This window comes from Lineus longissimus, chromosome 1, assembly GCF_910592395.1.
Source record: "Lineus longissimus chromosome 1, tnLinLong1.2, whole genome shotgun sequence".
NCBI classification, from domain to species: domain Eukaryota; kingdom Metazoa; phylum Nemertea; class Pilidiophora; order Heteronemertea; family Lineidae; genus Lineus; species Lineus longissimus.
Window position 1 is genome coordinate 1,555,801 of NC_088308.1, and position 20,104 is coordinate 1,575,904.

Here is a 20,104-nt window from a genome sequence, read left to right on the forward strand (position 1 = left end):
CTTGTACATGGATGATCAGATAACAAGATGAGGAAGAAGAAAAAAAGAAAAAAGCTGCGGCAGATTCACCGGGAGTCGAACCCGTGACCAGCCGATCCACAGTCAAACACTCTTGGCGCTGAACCGTCAAGGCTTTCATGCTGTGTTGGTGATTTTATTCGCCTCTTATATGCGGTATGCAAACGAGCGCGCCGCAATTGTGACAGGGTCTCGCAGGTGGCAGAGTACTTTGCCGAAATAGTTCCAAGTAATCGTATATTTCGATAGTTGTACAGATTTTTCTCAACATATCGTATTTATATACCTCAGTGATATTAATGATTATCTTTGCAGTTGATTTAACGTTTTAATTGCCGTTTTTAAAGTTTTTAAAAATCGAGGTCAGCAGGGTCAGCAATAAGTAGTTTTGAAAGAAATAGTAGTTGGCGCCGATGATATCAGCAATATGGTGGATTTCCGCCCCACCCGTGAGATTTGCTCTCGTCACGTCATGAGCACAATGAACTGCTTGTGAACTATGCAGAATATGGGTGATATGAATAAAGACTAGGAAATGCTTTTATCTAAATCTCCATGTACATTTACACTAGGCCTTCCTGTACAAAACCGGAGTAAAAGCATTTGCTAGTCTTTATTCATATCACCCAATGTATCGGCTACCGCTCTCTCCATCATTACCGACGATATGTGCCGGTGCCGGTCGTACGAGGTCGTTTCAATGAAAGAGACGCACGCCACTGCCGCACCGGTACCTGAGAAAACTTGCCGATTTAGGCAGATTTGCGATGATTGAAACAATACATCTACCTCCTAGTCCATGTATTCTCATATGACAAACCCAGTGGACATATAGCCTGAACTAACATGCAGCGATCGTTAAAACTTATACGTGTGTACCTATTGTATACATCAGATAGCGCTCGAGCGTGCGACTACTGACTATTGGAGTTGCTTGGCGTTAGAAGTAGGAACTAGATATAATTGGACCAATATGTCAACGACCGGCGTACCCCTTTAACCATCCAGGCACCAGTGGTTTTCAATATCCTCCCACGCCTCCCGATATGACGAAGGAGTATAAAAAGCCTGAAGCTCAGGGTGCCCTTTGACTAATTCTGATTGGAAAAGTCACGGTCCGACACTAATATTTTTTTGCCCCGATGCATCCTCGAAAATACCAGCTGCCGATTCGAACCATCCTCGGTAGTACTCGAACGCTCGGAATCAGTATAATATGCTGCAGTTTGGATGCGGGGTATGATAATGATAATAATGAAAATGTTGACATCTTGTACATGGATGATTAGATAACAAGATAAGGAAGAAGAAAAAAAGAAAAAAGCTGCGGCAGATTCACCGGGAGTCGAACCCGTGACCAGCCGATCCACAGTCAAACACTCTTGGCGCTGAACCGTCAAGGCTTTCATGCTGTGTTGGTGATTTTATTCGCCTCTTATATGCGGTATGCAAACGAGCGCGCCGCAATTGTGACAGGGTCTCGCAGGTGGCAGAGTACTTTGCCGAAATAGTTCCAAGCAATCGTATATTTCGATAGTTGTACAGATTTTTCTCAACATATCGTATTTATATACCTCAGTGATATTAATGATTATCTTTGCAGTTGATTTAACGTTTTAATTGCCGTTTTTAAAGTTTTTAAAAATCGAGGTCAGCAGGGTCAGCAATAAGTAGTTTTGAAAGAAATAGTAGTTGGCGCCGATGATATCAGCAATATGGTGGATTTCCGCCCCACCCGTGAGATTTGCTCTCGTCACGTCATGAGCACAATGAACTGCTTGTGAACTATGCAGAATATGTATCGGCTACCGCTCTCTCCATCATTACCGACGATATGTGCCGGTGCCGGTCGTACGAGGTCGTTTCAATGAAAGAGACGCACGCCACTGCCGCACCGGTACCTGAGAAAACTTGCCGATTTAGGCAGATTTGCGATGATTGAAACAATACATCTACCTCCTAGTTCATGTATTCTCATATGACAAACCCAGTGGACATATAGCCTGAACTAACATGCAGCGATCGTTAAAACTTATACGTGTGTACCTATTGTATACATCAGATAGCGCTCGAGCGTGCGACTACTGACTATTGGAGTTGCTTAGCGTTAGAAGTAGGAACTAGATATAATTGGACCAATATGTCAACGACCGGCGTACCCCTTTAACCATCCAGGCACCAGTGGTTTTCAATATCCTCCCACGCCTCCCGATATGACGAAGGAGTATAAAAAGCCTGAAGCTCAGGGTGCCCTTTGACTAATTCTGATTGGAAAAGTCACGGTCCGACACTAATATTTTTTTGCCCCGATGCATCCTCGAAAATACCAGCTGCCGATTCGAACCATCCTCGGTAGTACTCGAACGCTCGGAATCAGTATAATATGCTGCAGTTTGGATGCGGGGTATGATAATGATAATAATGAAAATGTTGACATCTTGTACATGGATGATTAGATAACAAGATGAGGAAGAAGAAAAAAAGAAAAAAGCTGCGGCAGATTCACCGGGAGTCGAACCCGTGACCAGCCGATCCACAGTCAAACACTCTTGGCGCTGAACCGTCAAGGCTTTCATGCTGTGTTGGTGATTTTATTCGCCTCTTATATGCGGTATGCAAACGAGCGCGCCGCAATTGTGACAGGGTCTCGCAGGTGGCAGAGTACTTTGCCGAAATAGTTCCAAGTAATCGTATATTTCGATAGTTGTACAGATTTTTCTCAACATTTCGTATTTATATACCTCAGTGATATTAATGATTATCTTTGCAGTTGATTTAACGTTTTAATTGCCGTTTTTAAAGTTTTTAAAAATCGAGGTCAGCAGGGTCAGCAATAAATAGTTTTGAAAGAAATAGTAGTTGGCGCCGATGATATCAGCAATATGGTGGATTTCCGCCCCACCCGTGAGATTTGCTCTCGTCACGTCATGAGCACAATGAACTGCTTGTGAACTATGCAGAATATGTATCGGCTACCGCTCTCTCCATCATTACCGACGATATGTGCCGGTGCCGGTCGTACGAGGTCGTTTCAATGAAAGAGACGCACGCCACTGCCGCACCGGTACCTGAGAAAACTTGCCGATTTAGGCAGATTTGCGATGATTGAAACAATACATCTACCTCCTAGTTCATGTATTCTCATATGACAAACCCAGTGGACATATAGCCTGAACTAACATGCAGCGATCGTTAAAACTTATACGTGTGTACCTATTGTATACATCAGATAGCGCTCGAGCGTGCGACTACTGACTATTGGAGTTGCTTGGCGTTAGAAGTAGGAACTAGATATAATTGGACCAATATGTCAACGACCGGCGTACCCCTTTAACCATCCAGGCACCAGTGGTTTTCAATATCCTCCCACGCCTCCCGATATGACGAAGGAGTATAAAAAGCCTGAAGCTCAGGGTGCCCTTTGACTAATTCTGATTGGAAAAGTCACGGTCCGACACTAATATTTTTTTGCCCCGATGCATCCTCGAAAATACCAGCTGCCGATTCGAACCATCCTCGGTAGTACTCGAACGCTCGGAATCAGTATAATATGCTGCAGTTTGGATGCGGGGTATGATAATGATAATAATGAAAATGTTGACATCTTGTACATGGATGATTAGATAACAAGATAAGGAAGAAGAAAAAAAGAAAAAAGCTGCGGCAGATTCACCGGGAGTCGAACCCGTGACCAGCCGATCCACAGTCAAACACTCTTGGCGCTGAACCGTCAAGGCTTTCATGCTGTGTTGGTGATTTTATTCGCCTCTTATATGCGGTATGCAAACGAGCGCGCCGCAATTGTGACAGGGTCTCGCAGGTGGCAGAGTACTTTGCCGAAATAGTTCCAAGTAATCGTATATTTCGATAGTTGTACAGATTTTTCTCAACATATCGTATTTATATACCTCAGTGATATTAATGATTATCTTTGCAGTTGATTTAACGTTTTAATTGCCGTTTTTAAAGTTTTTAAAAATCGAGGTCAGCAGGGTCAGCAATAAATAGTTTTGAAAGAAATAGTAGTTGGCGCCGATGATATCAGCAATATGGTGGATTTCCGCCCCACCCGTGAGATTTGCTCTCGTCACGTCATGAGCACAATGAACTGCTTGTGAACTATGCAGAATATGTATCGGCTACCGCTCTCTCCATCATTACCGACGATATGTGCCGGTGCCGGTCGTACGAGGTCGTTTCAATGAAAAAGACTCACGCTAAAAAAGAAAGGAAGAAAAATGGAGAAAACTGCGGCAGATTCACCGGGAATCGATCCCGTGACCAGCCGATCCACAGTCAAACACTATTATTTCTCAATCAGTCGTATGGGCGATTTAACGTCCATTGGACAGCCCTCGTCTGAAGTGATGGACAAGAAAAGCCAATGCTAGCTGATCAGGCCTCTTTGGGAGACATTTATATGAGTTTGCAATTCATGTCTTACTGGCGATTTAGCGTCCATTGGACGGCAGCGTCCGTCAAAGAGATAAAGAGAAACCAGATTCAAACAGACTAAAGTATGAGATGTTATATATGGACGATTTAGCGGCCATAATGAATGCTTTTGGAGAAAAGTAGCAGCGTCCGTGAAAGAGATGCTTAGAGATCTGATTCAAACAGTCAAAGTCTTATGGACGATTTAGCGTCCATTGGATGCTTTTGGAGAAAAGTTACTTCTTTGGCACCACTTCCTACAGTGTCCGCAACGGACGGCAACGTCGAAGAGACGTAGGCCAGGAAAAACTGATATGAACAGTTTATGGTCTTCACTGGCGATTAAGCATCCTTAGGATGCTTTTGAAACCAACACACGATTTTAACGTCCGTTGGTCTTTGGCCGGTCCTTGTACCTCTGCGTAAGGTGATGAGCGTTCACATCAGTCATCGCGGTAAACCTCGTCCGTACGGTTATCCGCAGAAAAAAGCACATGCGCCACTTGTCCTAAATGTTGACTCTGATGCAAAACCACCCCCAAGTCCCAAGGAGCAAAACGACTACGATTTGGAGCAAAACGACTGAGGGCGAAAACGTCATGAAGCGAAACGACCGCAATTCAAAAATACACATGTAGCACATCCAGGTGGCAGTTTACGGTAGGGGTAGTCGTGTTGTCACAACCTGTCTTCGGAGGTCAAGACAATAGTCTAGCCAATATTCATGAATGGGATATGCAAACAATAGCCACGCCTAATGGACATTAGGCAAAACACAATGGGAGGAATAGGAGAATAGTCGCAAATAAACTTGTCTGTCTGACTAAGATAGTGAAATTGCAGCAAAACAACAACGAAAAACATTTTAAATCAAATACTAGTGTTGACATTACATTTATTAATTTCCAATCAACCAAGAGACATAAAAAATGCACATATTGAGAAAAATACTTTTAGAAATATATTATCAATGAACAGTTTCGAGAAAATTACTATTTGAAAACAGGTAGAACTGGTGCAAGGCAATCCATCTGGCCATCAGAATAGTCTTTCAAAGCATTTTCAGTCTATGGACTTAGACTCAAGACAACCTTGTTTTACCAATGCCATGGGTATATAAAGGTGGGCCAAAGGCGTCCCACTGCAGCCCCAAGTGAGTAAGCATGTAGTAGCATGATGAGAATATCACACAAAATGAAGGATAGTTAATGGAAAAAAATTGCACCGAATCCTATGTTTGAAAAATCATAAGTTAGAGCTACTTTAAATACTTCACAAATTCAAGATAATGCCTATACATTTCCTAATACGTACACATGTAGTCATACATGTATCTACATCTAAAATCTAAAAGGTCAGATACACAGTATTTTGAAATAAATTCCCTAGATCCCCCAACTTTGCCGGTTAACGGTATCCCACTACCAGCAGACTCTACGCCTCTAGTGACTTTGAACAATCTGTGCCAACAACAACAAAATTTGATTGTGGAACTTGGAAGACCTTTGAGCAGTACAAACAAAATGATGTCACATTTTGAGTCGGTTTACAATCATAAATCAATGCTACATGTATGATGAAAAGTACACAACATCAAAAACATGCGAGTTGATTTGGACGGAACTTTCTCTCTGTTATACAAAGTTTACAAGTGCTTACAAATTGGTCGCTCCAACCTACTGCATTTTTGTCAACAAATATAAATTCTCTCTTGGTATGTGAATCAAAGTCTGATATGCATTCTCTTTTAATACATGGTATGATTTGCCAGATGTAAACATTTGGAATTAAAAACTAGAAGTACCCACAGATAGCTTAGGGCCAATACATTTGTATCATAAGAATTTGGAAAACACCCAACAACGTTCACATAGACATGGGCCCGGGGTTGCTAAATTGGCATTAGCAATAATGCTGATGCCTAATATTAAGGCTACTCATGTAAATTGAATTTGTTGAAGGAAACAATGCTTAGCTGGGCTAATGCTGCCATTTGTCTCAAACGCTGATTGAGCAAAATAATGTTTTAATCTTCTCAGTGACCAACTGTTTCGCCTTCTCCAGGAAGGGGTCAGCCTTGGTCACATACCAGTAAATCAATCGGAGGCAGTTACCAGCATCAATTAAAACAAAGTGCCAATCATTCAGCTGTTGTTAGAGTACACGCATTCAATCAAGAACATGAAAGATTCACAGATAGAAAGTTTTTGAGTGCGTCATTGCTCTGTCTCTATCTCTACTCGTTCAATTCTCTCAATGTTTGACATAATTGAGTATTGCTTGCTGGAGGACGCTAGCACGCTGGGCCTCATCTTCTCTCATTCGCTGGATTTCGGTTTCTTTTGATTTCAATCGTTCCTGGAGTTCAGTGATTTCTCTCTCTTTGGCATGGATGGCATCCCGGTTTCTTACAGTTTGCTCTGATAACAGAAGACAAGGGATGGTGATTTAAGGAGAGTTGGGACTGAGATTCATGCATGTTTCAGGGTTAAGTATTTATCATAGTAACACCAAATTCAAATTTTAGAAGATATGTTTCTGAGCTTGAAAAACTTCTGTGCTAACTTTATATTGCATCACACACCTGTAAGTTGCTGGTCAAGGTTGTGCATCTTGTCGCGTAGCTCTGATTGTGTTTGATTCTCTGCCTCCAGTTTGTTCATCCGCTGCGCCATCTCGAGCCGGACCTTACCAACCTCTGTCATCATCTCACTGTTCTTGCCTGCAAGTTCCTAGAAACAAAGAAACAGGAATATGTTGAGTCTGCATTCCATGTCTATGAATGAATCAAACTTTTCGTTGACTTTTTATTGTAAAATCGTACTGGTTGGCTTGATGCAGACAAATAGTTCCACATACATGTATGCACAGAGCTGTGCACGATATGGTACAGGTAAATTCAGAACATTTGAATGGGTATTTTGAAAATATTGGATTTAAACTACATGTACTTGTATGTGAAAAATAAAATGAACTTCAGTTCCATCCAGGATTTTGATGTAGAAAACAATAGACCTTTACAATTGCATGAAAAAGTAACAACCCAGAATAGACGATCAAGTTACATTTTGAAAACCTTCAATCTTCCTCTTCAAAGCCTCATTCTCAAGGACCAGACCACTGTTCTTGCTCTGCAGATCTTGGACTGTCCCTGACAACATGTTGGCATGACTTTGGGTCTCATCCTTGGACTGTTGCAGCAGACGGATCTTCTCTTCATATTGTTTACATCTCTGCTCCTGAAACACAACCACAAAAGGCGTACAGAGATGACATGTTAACAGATGACTAAGTGAGTCGAGTGTCATTGTGACATTGACATAAAATCATTTCAACCATGATGCTGTAACTTCAACGAGTTGACCGATTTCCATATGCGACGCCTCCCAACCATCGACACGTATTTCAGCAGAGACGCAGAGGTAAAATATAATCAATATGGGAGGCGTCTATCACTCTTACCTCTTCTTGTCTAATCTTCTGTTTAGTGATCATCAGATGCTCTTCATTCTGTAACCGGTCGGCCACATGGACATTCTTCATCCGGCTAATCTCCTCCTCAAGCTCCAACCGGTTGTTCTCCAACTTCTGGATACGATCTTTCAACGTCTTCTCGGATTCGCCACAGTCCTGTTGACATCTGCTGATCTGAAAAACAATTCACTTCCAGTTCATTGTTGCATGAAGAGCATGACGAGCTACTTGAGGCCCAAAGCATACTGATGACATAACCGATTGAGGGTTGGTTAACTGTATGTCGTGTCACTGTCATTCATTTTGAAAGCCCTGAGAGAGAGTTGTTTGGAATATTAAAGCCGGAAGCTCATTTTCTCAGTCTAACTACCAGTAGTAGTTTTAACTTTGAAACAGAAGTAGGCCACTTAACACTTCAGGGGAAGCATACTGCAGGAATGCAGGAACTATCTCACAAGAGAGATCAATTATTGCAATAAGGAAGTGTGAATACCTCTCTTTGCTGGAGCTCTTCCATTTCTCGAAGTGCATCTTTGTATTTCTGTTTCTCATGATGAACTTTCTCTGAAAGATGGAACTATTCTTATGATACAACTTCAATCGATTGCTGAAAGTTGTCCAATTTGCTGACCTCCAATTTGATGAACATGTGACCCCTAACAAAGGGTTATGGGAGAGTTGTTTGATGTTGTGATATGGGGTCACACAATCATGTAGGATACCCAACTAATTGATAAAACAAGGAATATCAATAATTACAAGCCATACCTTCAAAGTGTGATGCTTTCAACTTGAGGTCGGCCTGATTGTGTGTCAGCTGTTCTTTCAGGTCATAGATCTGTTCTTGTTGGACCTTACACTTTCTCTCCACTTCATCAAGCTGAAACAAAAAAGACAATTGTTGAGAAGGAGGAGCCAAATGGGCCAGATTAAGTTACACTAAGTCATCAATAGGTGTCTATACTATCTCACAGTACACACGCATACTTCACACAATTCACACTTGCTGGAAGAACAATTTTGTTAGTCATGCTTTTCATGACTCATCAATCACATTCATCAAAACAAATGCACAATTCCATTCTACATGTATAAAGTCGTATCGAAGTCATGTCAAACACTCAATACTTGCCTTGTTTTCTAGCGTGGAGTTCTTTTCCATGAATTCGGTCACTTCCTTCAGGAGCTTTGTCTCTGTTAACTGGTGTCCCTGGAAAGATTTAATCAAATGAAATGCTAAGAACAGCCCTAAGTGCTGTGTTCGGCAATCCAAGACTCACATCTAGAATGGAGACTCCACCAAATGTTCAACTGGCATCATATTTGAAAGAACTCAACTGTAGAACAGAACAAATTACATTACCAGCACCTGTGTCATCCTGACCCTCCAGGTTCTGACTCTGCTCCAAGATCAAACATACTCACAGCAGAGGAGTCCATAAACTTATCTAAAACACATGGGAGGCTCCAAGCTTATGCCTGGCAACTGTGTTCAAGACTCAACCATTAAGGGAGAGTTAAGATAAAGGAAGTTACCAGCATAGGAATATTAGATTTTCAAATAACTTGTATTGTAACGAACCTCTCTTTCCCTTCTCAGCTCCGTCATATGCCTCTCTTTGCTATCCTCCTGTTCCTGCTTCACCTTCAGCACAATCGTCTGGTAATCATTATTCTGCACTTCAGACACAGCTAGCTCGGACTCAACCATAGACAACCTGAAATATTTAAGCTGGGTTCAGACATTGGCAAAATACGCAATTTTATTTCATCTATACTAAATCTGACCAAGTTGGACTGCTAAAGTCATGTTTTGCAGATTTGCCAAGTTGTGAAAAGCTAGCACTGGATATTTCTTCCGCACATGCAGAAGAAGCCTTTGGGGAGGGGAGCATACCCTTCATTTGGAAAAAGTATTGAAACTATTTGATGGTAAATTCAGGGTTGTAGGTCTGGAGATGACTGTCTCTAAGCCCTACTGATAAGAATATCCATACTTGGCAGCCAATGAATTGAATGCGGTCTTCCTCTCTTCCAATGCTGCCTGTAGCTGTCCAATCTTATGACCTGATGACCTCTGAGTTCGTCTCAGGCTCTCTTCCTGTTTATCTAGTGTATCCATCAGATTAACCATCTAGAAACGATGATAGGATATAATTACCACCATGAAATTATTCCAGTGGGATTCGTGGTAGTTGAAAATGTATTGTTTTTCATAAAGTTGACCTAAAAATAAGAATTTCAATGTCTGACAACTTGCCTGAAACATAACTTTCAGATTCTTCTTCCATTTTAAAATTTCTGCAATAGATGCATTCTCCAACAAAACTTTCGAATGTTCACACCTCAAAATACACATGTTCACCCCATGCAAAAAGATCAGGCTGAACAAATTATCAGTAAATAGTCAGATCAAGTGCATTTTGTATGGACATCAATCGTCGTACCTGACTCTGTTTCTCCTTCTTCAATGACGTGAGCTCTCTCCCAAGCATGTTCTGACGAGACTGGTACTCATTGGCAAGCGCCTGGTGGTCTGAGTTGGCCAGGATCGCCGTGTCTGAAATAAAACAAAACATCTTAAAACAGATTTTAAATATTGGGACACAAATTTTGTTTTCTGTTGAAGGTAAGACAATGAAACAACAATGAAAAACTGATTTCAAATATTGGCCTCTTCATCATCTTTCAGAGAACTTCTAGGAGGAACTAAACTGGTGTCGATTTTTGGAATCCGTATATTTTGAGATGGTCTCTCACCTATGGCCTTTGATATGTCAACTGGCACATTATTCCCAGCAAGATCCAGCTTGCTGAGTGTCTTGTTGGTCTCTAACATACACAGGAGGGACCGGCCTCCAATGATGCCAACGTTATTCCAACGGAGATCTGGAAGGAAAACAATAAATACGATCATGAAACCAAAATGAAAGTGAGTGTAGTATGGTGTTAAGAATCACACGTGTATAATGTAGACAGTCCCACAGTCAATTTAATATCTCTAAAACAGAACAGAGGAAAATATCTTACCAAGATGTAGAAGTGTACTGTTTCTTTTGAGTGCTTGAGACAGTTCGGTAGCACCGTCATGGCTGATTTGATTGTTTCTGAGGTCAAGGGAAAACAGTGAGGTATTGGCTGCTAGTCCATCGCAGAATATGGAAAAAGAATTCTCCAACATTCCAAGGGAGTTCCATTCTAGGCAGAGACTGGAATCAAAACAACAAATGTTTACAAGTTGCATGAAAGAAAATTGGAGCCTTAATTTCATTTGATTTCCTTGCAAAATTGTAAATTTTTGACTTAATACAAATTTTCTTAACTAAAATCAGTGATTGATTACCTGAAAATGTGTAGGAAGTGATGGAAACTTTAGACTTGCTCGTGTAATTTTACAATTTTGCGTTTGTAATTTCTACAAATTATCAATGACTTCAGGACTTACTGGGTTAATGTTGTGTTGTCTCGAAGCATCTTTCCCAGCGCCTCGGCACCGGATGCACGAATATTGTTGCCCTGAAGAAGAAATTAAGTGTTAATTAAATGGAAAACAACCATGCATAATACTATCGCAAACATTTTCGAGGCCAGCACTGGTAGCATCGTTGGTTCAAAAAGAATCGTCAAATGGATAAAACAGTATAACAGCAGTTGGACCATGAAACTGATGCCCCCTCTAGTCAGAAACAGGCCCTGGGCTCAGAATTCACAGCTAGCTGGCAAACTCAGTACCCTGTTCTACATGATAGGCACTTGAAGAGAATGTACATGCTGAGAAGCAAACACTTACCTTCAGATAGAGCTTTTGGCAAGCCACGTTTGAAGAAAGACCATGGGCTATTACCTTGATTCCTGGACAAAGAGATTGGAAGCATTCACTAATCAGTCATACATAGATACCAGTAGCATCAGAATGTTAGATACAACAACATTATAAATAATGTTCCCTTGACAGTACAGCTCATTTAGGACTGAGGAAATTTTTCAAAAAAGCTTACAATAACCAAATTATTATAAGAAGTGACGTCAATGATAACAGCAGATTTTTCGTTTTTTAGTGAAATCACTAAAAAAAGAAGAAGGCGTTTTGATTTTTAATCAGGCTTACCATCTTCAGTGATCATGCAGTCATTTAGTCTTATTTCACTGAACATTCGATCAGTAGCTAGCAGCTTTCCAAGCACGGCACATGTTTTTGGTGTCAGGCTGTTTGTGGATAGATTGAGTGATGTTCTCCCATGTTTAGTTGGACTCCCACCAGAAGCACTGAAACAGAGAATTGCCTTTCCTGAAGAATTTTTTCACTATCTTTTTTTCAATACAGGTGATATAATTTCAAACAGATGCAAGAAAAATAAGAATACACACAACCAGCATTTTTTCTACAGTTCAAATTGCTTGCTCTTCGATTATGATATTACAGTATACTTTATAGCTAAAATCTTAAGAAAGATTTTTTCACAACAGCGAAAAAATGGGGCCCAGGCCAAGACAGTATTGATTAGAAGTCACCAGGCATGCACTTGTTACGAAAATTACTGCTTCAACAATAAAAGTTGTGAAACTAAAAGTAGGCCTAGTATAATAAACACTTTAACTAATGTTGGCAAAGTACCAAAACAAAAACAAGCAAATAGAAAATTCAGCCAATAAGTAGAATGCACAGCTAGATTATGCCACCAACCTGTTAAGCTGTTTTAATACACAATCTTGTGTGTCAATATGATACTCCTTACAGAGGCGAAGATAATGATGCTTGAACTCTTCCATGATTAATTGCCTCCAATACCATAAACAGGACAAACAGCTACCTGGAATAGAAAACCACATACCCTGAGTTTACACATGCTAACAGGACTGCTAATAGTAAGTCGAAGAGCATGTCCATGGCATGGGCAGTCTGGCACAGTCTCATCATGTTGACATTACTTTATAAAATATAATTATAGATTCATGCACTTGATTGGGATTGGGAACAACGTTTACGAAGACGTCGCGTCATATCAGTATCACAGTAATGTAAAACCGTCAGAGCTGCAATGCAACACTATATAAACCTTGTTCCCAATCAAGTGCATGAATCTATAGTTTCACTTTGTCTTTGCCTTCTTTCAGTTATCACTAATCAGTGCGACTCTATCATTATCATTTATCATGGTCTATCTATATAAATTAAGATACCCACCACACTCCTCAGTAATGAGGCCACTCTTATAGCTACGTCCACACTGTTGCACTACAACACACCTTAACCACTCAAGAACATTACACTCCTACAAAAAGTCAGTCACGCTGACATGATCAAACCTGCCCTACTGAAAAAAACAAAAGAGCAACGGTGTTGGGCAGAGATTTCGACGAAAATCGCCCAAATAGGCTAATTACACGCGCGGATCCACTTCAGTTTAGCATTTCGACAGGTAAAGGTGTTTTTATGTTTTTCGAATGTCACGCAACAATACCTTTTGTAGCAATTTACCGAGTAATATCGATGTTTTTCTTCCAAAAAATTGTTTCTAAAACCGGGGACGCCATTTTGAAACTCTTTTGGTGATCGTTGTGGTTGTCGTTTCAGGTCGCTGACACGCCAACCGCTCGATGGTACCCCACGCGTGATCGATTAGACTGGCCAATCCTATCGGTTTGCTCCTAGAGGAGACAAGACCACAATTGATTTTTTAAGCCTTTTAGCAGTTAAATTGTCAATGTTTGACCGCGACGCATCAAAGAACGCGTGGTGTTGTGAATCTGAAATTTAGATTATGTTATTCCGGACAGTCGGGCAAGTAAATGGTGAAAAATAAAATGGTGATTGACCACGGAAATTTTTTTTTAATCGACAAATTAGACAGACTTTGATATTTCCACTCTTTTCAGCCAACTGGCAGAAAAAACTCAAAACACGCCCCCTATTACCCAATTAGCAAAATTCGAAATTAATTTTTTCATCAAATAATTTCTTTATATCTGTAGACTTGCCACAACAAATATTTTTTCAATACCTCTCCAAATATGTACTTGAGAGTAAAAAACATGCACTCGTCTAATAGATAGGCCTGGTACGGAAGCGTATTAGTGCCAACAAAAAAAATAAAAAACTAACTCATACGTACGGCTTATTATCGCATTCGTTTGACTTATTGACTCATACGTACGACTTGTTATCTCATACGTACGACTTATTATCTTATACGTACGACTTTTATCTCATACGTACGACTTATCATCCCATACGTACGACTTGTTATCTCATACGTACGACTTATTATCTCATACGTACGACTTGTTATCTCATACGTACGACTTATTATCTCAGACGTACGACTTATTATCTTATACGTACGACTTATCATCTTATACGTACGACTTATTATCTCATACGTACGACTTGTTATCTCATACGTACGACTTGTTATCTCACACGTACTACTTGTTATCTCATACGTACGACTTGTTATCTCATACGTACCAGTTACTATACACCATACGGATCTGGTTCTGTCGAATTCTAAAATGGCGGACGCCGTTGGTGACAAGGTGCGCGTCTATTTCTATCTGGGGCTCAATTACAAAGAGATTATAAAAACACTAGCTCATGTCGACGGCATCATACTCAGTCTCCGGACCTTGAACCGGATCCTCTCCAAGTCTGGCTTATGCAGACGCAAGAATAAGGCTGACATACTTGACGTTGCTTTGTTTATAATGAAAGATTTGGAGGCGGCAGGGAAACTTCATGGTTACAAGTTCATGCACTTGAAGTGCATACAAAACGGCCTTGTAATGTAATGTAAAATTTATATAGAGCGCCTTACCACCGTGAAAAAACGTGTTCAAGGCGCTACTCCTCAAAAAGCTCCACGGAATAGCCATGCCTTCAGCTGACGCTTGAAGGAGAAAATATTGGTACTTTGGATTGATTTGATTTCAGAGGGGAGCTGGTTCCATAGGAAGGGGGCACATGCAGAAAAGGCTCTGTCGCCATACGAGGTCCTGGTGCGTTTTGCTAGCAACCTGACACTAGATGAGGACCTCGTATGACGAACAGTTTTTTCGAGAGGTAGATGGAGATAACCAGGGGCCAGTCCGTGGAGCACCTTGAAACAGTGAAGTAGCACCTTGAACTGAACACGTGCCTCAATCGGAAGCCAGTGCAGTTCTTTTAGCACGGGTGTGATATGCTCACGCTTCCGTTTTCTACTGACCAGCCTCGCAGCTCGATTCTGTAACAGTTGGAGAGGAACAAGGGATCTTTTAGGCAATCCGTATAGTAGCCCGTTATTGTAATCAAGTTTTGACGTGACAAGGGCATGAACAAGCCGCTCAGTACAAGGCTGATTAAGATACTTTCTGATCCTACCTATCTTATATAAGCTAAAATTGGCGGCCTTGCAAACATTTCTTATCTGAGCTTGCATGCTCATGCCCTCATCCAGCCAAACACCAAGATCCTTCACATGCTTGACGTAGGGACCCAGACTCCATTTACAGTGATACCTTGAACTGAACCTGTCCTTCTTAGCGATACAATGTTCAGCATATCCGTCTTTGGAGCATTTAAAGCAAGTTTGTTTGCAACAAGCCAATCCCCAACCCCCGATATGCAATCCTCAGTGCGGGAAACAACCACACCACTCTCCAACATCACCACACCTCATGAAATTTATAAGTTGGTTGTCGTCAGCGTACAATTGAAAAGGAATGGTCCAGTTCCGCATGACATCACCAAGTGGCAAGTTGTAGATGGTGAAGAGAATGGGTCCCAACACAGAGCCCTGAGGCACACCGAAGTGAAGGGAGATCGGCTCAGAGCAACAACCACCAACAGCAACCGACAGTGTCCTGCCATGGAGATAGGATGAAAACCACCTCAACACAGTGTCTTTTAGACCAAGTCTCTGCTGCAACCTGTCAATGAGAATACTGTGGTCGACAGTATCGAATGCGGCAGAGAGATCAAGAAGGACAAGAATTGCCTCATTTCCATTGTCCATGCCTGTAAGAATGTCATCCGTAATCTTCAGTAGAACTGTCTCGGTGCTATGGCACTTACGGTATGCAGACTGATTGGTATCAAACAGACCATTCGACGACATGTGCTCATGCAAACGACAAGCCACCACCTTTTCAACGAGCTTTGATACAAAGGTGAGATTGGAAACTGGCCGATAATTGCTGAGGATGTCTTTATCAAGAGATGGTTTCTTTATCAGAGGCTTCACCTGAGCAAACTTGAGAGTAGGCGGAACGTAGCCACACTCGACACCTCAGTTTGTTTTTCTCCTCTCCGGCCATCACCTGAAACAATAAACGTAGGCCTATACAATCTTGATCAGTAACCCGCACCGCCAACTTCGATATATATATTTTCAAACTCAGAATATTGAATATAAATATAGGCCCTATATATGTTGAATAAAAGACGAGAGTGTGTCGGTTCTTGAGGCTTGAGATTTATAACTACACAGTTGTGTCACTTCATTCCATGATCCTCATCAAGATATGATCGGCCTAGGCCTATAAGAGACATCGTTTGTACAGACTACAGGGGCGGATCCAGCGTAGCTGGACGGGGGGGGGGGGGGGGGGCTCTATTGAGGGCGAAGCCCGAATATGTGAGCACCGCAGGCGCGAACTTTGGCGGGGGGTCTAGGCCTAATGGGGGACCTCCTCCGCAAAAAATTTGAAACTGAGATGCTCTCAATCTCGTGCGTTTCCCAGGTATCTGAGAGACAATATTAATATTGGGCGTTCTCTTCATATTGACCTGGCCATCTGGACTGACAATACCTACCAAACTGTACAGATGCTGAGCTAATCAGAGCCGATCGACAGGACAAGCAAAAATCGGTGCGCACGTGGTGAGAATCAAAATGGCGGCTATACGCGTAGCGTAGCGGAGGCCCTCTGGTGGCGAGACTGAGAGTCCACATGTATTCAACTACGTATGAGATAATAACTCATACGTATGAGATAATAACTCATACGTATGAGATAATAAGTCGTACGTATGAGATAATAACTCATACGTATAAGATAATAACTCATACGTATGAGATAATAAGTCGTACGTATGAGATAATAAGTCGTACGTATGAGATAATAAGTCGTACATATTGAGATAATAACTCATACGTATGAGATACTATCTTATACGTATGAGATAATAAGTCGTACGTATGAGATGATAAGTCGTACGTATGAGATATTATCTCATACGTATGAGATAATAACTCATAGATGATAAGTCATACGTATGAGATAATAACTCATACGTATGAGATAATATCTCATACGTATGAGATAATAAGTCGTACGTATGCGATGATAAGTCGTACGTATGAGTTATTATCTCATATGTATGAGATACTAACTCAAACGAATGAGATAGAAAGTCGAACGAATGAGATAGAAAGTCGAACGAATGCGATACTAACTCGAACGAACGACTTAATTAGTCGTACGTATGAGATAGTTTTTAATTTTTTTTTGTTGGCACTAATACGCTTCCGTAGCCTGGACCCTCCAACCTATGAATATTCATTAGTGGTCTTGTCTCAGAGTATTCTTTTTTAGTGCGTTATGTGCATTTGGTTTGACAACCCTGGAAAGCACTTCTTTGACACCTGTACTTTCCAGCAAATGCAGTGAATAGTACATGTGGAGTTTATCTATGAATTCCAACAAATCTAAATCTAATTCTTTGTATACGGGCAAGGTTTTCAATCCCAACAAAAAGTCCCAGGGAGCGAAACCACTGGGGGCGAAAACCTCAGGAAGCGAAACGACCGATACTACCCAAAGATAATTCAAGATGGGAGTTGTAGCTCAATTTTTTCGCGAAATTCTGCCAAATTATCTCAAAAATCTGCCAATCCCATCAACGTTTGGCGATTTTGCCGAAATGACAGGTACTTATCTCAGTGGTTGACCTATCAAGCACCAATCAACGAAGTGTCATGGTGCTGATCCTGATTGCAGAGCAAATTTCTAATCGAAAAGTGTATTCGTTGGAACAACCCGGAGTTCCGGAGTTCCGGATTCCGGTTCATGGTTTAGAAGTACCCGCTCATAGCACACATTTACTACCTATTTTTGCAGGTTTATCATTATCATGGGTCTCTTCAGCAACTTGCAAGGTAGCTGTGCTCTTTGAAAGCATCTTTATTCACTACTGAACCTCATGACATGCTTTATAAATGCACGATTGATTGATTGATGCTATTTAATTTAGTAGTTAATATTCGATTGCAATATTTGCATAATGAAGGTGACCCACTTTGAACACTTTCAACAATAATAGTTCATCATGCACAGTTGTTTATATAGCTCGATCATGGCCATGCCATGCACAATGCATGGGGGGGGGGATCGGGGAGGGCATTAGACTAAAACCATTTGCCAATATTGAAGGACAAAGGATACCATACTGCACTGCCTGGTGCCTGGTGTTATGGACTCAATGACAATGGAGGTCCCAATATACTCTACGATTAACATTGGGTTTTGGGTCAGATTGGGTCCATTTTGCATGTATTGAAATTGATGTGACTACTATGAAGTGTCCCTTGCTTTTTTCCAGGGAAAGACTGGGTTGCACTTGTTCCTCTGGTTGGAACAATTTCCTTTCTAATATTCGTCACAGCCAGAGCCTTTGCTCCAGGATGCAGTGATAAGAAGGCTGCTTGTGTCAACCCGGATATCAAGAAGAACATTGAAAAGGTAGCAGATACTGTTGACATTGAGGACATTGGTGAGAAAGCTGCTTTCTGTCGGTGCTGGAGATCAAAGAAGGTAAGCGACATGCAAGATGCAAGAACTCGTACTACTACCTGATTGAAATGTCAACTACCTTACATATTCAGCATCCCTGTTATGCCTTGCCTCATAGGGCATATTCAAGGAGAATAGTGTGTTTATTGCGTGAATCATTACTATGAATAAAATACATACTCCTGTAAGAAAAAGTAACCTTCCGCCACCTTTAATACTGGGTGATGCATACCGATTTTGGTTATCAGTCAGGGATACTCTTGTTACAAAATGCTTATATGATTCCATGTTTCTTTCTTTTTTTCAGTTCCCGTATTGTGATGGCTCTCACAATCAACATAACAAAAACTGCTGTGATAACGTTGGACCTCTCATCATTAAGAAATCTTCATAGATTATTTTGCTGTGGTATCCATTGTCATATCAATGTTTTGTGGATGCTCCTAGCTTCCATGATCACTGTACTCTTAGTCCTTACATTGGCTGTCCCGAGGACATGATTAATAAATTTATTGACTATTCTTGACAAGTCGCAGCAGCCAGAGTGAAATGTAACATAGTCCACAACTCAGGTATAGACTGTAACTGGACTACTATATTATGTCACTCATCTAGCTATGCAGTGGTAAAGTATTATACCATAATCAAATGAGAAGCTTGCTTTGATCAAAACACTAATTTGCTTTGTATACATGTATGTGCTAATACTTCTCCGGAGGTAAAGGAAATTCCAAAAATTTTAAAATTGGTTTTTCCTGTTCTACTCTTGTAATTGTTGACATCAAATCTAGAGTTTAAAAACCCTTTGGGCCCATGGATAGTTTCAGTAGGTTTAGTATGTAGTACCGGTACACTGAATTCAGGGTGGGATATCAGATTTGTGTCAATTATCCATCAGTTCATGCAGTTGTAGTAATGGTATTCAGGACTTCATTACCAGCTGTGCATGTACATGTACATTGCTTATTATGGTGCGACTGCAAGATAATACAAGGAGTTATCTGTTGATATTGGATGTTCATGTAATCTAACATTAAATCGGGTTGTAATGTAATCCTGTACGACATTGACATGAACTCCCTGCTGCTTTGTATTTATGAGGCATTTTATGTTAATGAAGGCTGTAAAATGTTTGGAATCTATTAATATGTAAACATTTTTGATTAAAATTTGTGTTATTGTATGTCCTTTGTAAATTGGGCGATCATACATCGAGATGTAAAGAATATACTTCATGTTTTCTGAATAAAGATTTGACAATTTGAAAACAGATGAAGTGAAGTGTTTTCTTCTTTATGAACTCTTAAATTTGTATGCTGTAATTTGCACCGAGTGGTGAAAGGAGTTTTATTGCGTCATTGCAAATTTTCTTTCCTGGATATGTCCTCATTCTGTGGTGGTTCTT

At 40.8% G+C, this 20,104-nt stretch overlaps 2 protein-coding genes across 5 annotated transcripts; one reads left to right on the forward strand and one right to left on the reverse strand.

Annotated features, from left to right (window-relative positions):
* Window positions 1-5,337: 5,337 nt before the first annotated feature.
* LOC135484082 (leucine-rich repeat-containing protein 45-like) lies at window positions 5,338-13,476 on the reverse strand. 3 transcript variants are annotated; one of them, XM_064765186.1, is made up of 17 exons: window positions 13,389-13,476; window positions 12,611-12,737; window positions 12,035-12,192; window positions 11,717-11,778; window positions 11,372-11,442; window positions 10,957-11,135; window positions 10,687-10,815; window positions 10,374-10,486; window positions 9,924-10,060; window positions 9,509-9,644; window positions 9,059-9,136; window positions 8,695-8,806; window positions 8,420-8,490; window positions 7,915-8,100; window positions 7,518-7,691; window positions 7,037-7,184; window positions 5,338-6,872 (listed from the first exon to the last, which is right to left on the reverse strand). In XM_064765186.1, exons 2-17 carry the CDS (start codon window positions 12,694-12,696, stop codon window positions 6,706-6,708), a joined length of 2,007 nt encoding a protein of 668 aa, XP_064621256.1. In that variant the 5' UTR covers window positions 12,697-12,737; window positions 13,389-13,476; the 3' UTR covers window positions 5,338-6,705. The 3 variants fall into 3 exon arrangements, with proteins under 3 accessions (XP_064621256.1, XP_064621273.1, XP_064621265.1); XM_064765203.1 differs by having other exon boundaries at window positions 13,406-13,463; XM_064765195.1 differs by lacking the exon at window positions 13,389-13,476 and adding an exon at window positions 13,112-13,214.
* A 4,215-nt stretch (window positions 13,477-17,691) lies between these two features.
* Window positions 17,692-19,969, forward strand: LOC135497631 (CDGSH iron-sulfur domain-containing protein 2 homolog). 2 transcript variants are annotated; one of them, XM_064787455.1, is made up of 3 exons: window positions 17,692-17,837; window positions 18,509-18,720; window positions 19,007-19,969. In XM_064787455.1, exons 1-3 carry the CDS (start codon window positions 17,741-17,743, stop codon window positions 19,091-19,093), a joined length of 396 nt encoding a protein of 131 aa, XP_064643525.1. In that variant the 5' UTR covers window positions 17,692-17,740; the 3' UTR covers window positions 19,094-19,969. The 2 variants fall into 2 exon arrangements, with proteins under 2 accessions (XP_064643525.1, XP_064643534.1); XM_064787464.1 differs by lacking the exon at window positions 17,692-17,837 and adding an exon at window positions 17,963-18,065.
* Window positions 19,970-20,104: the final 135 nt, after the last annotated feature.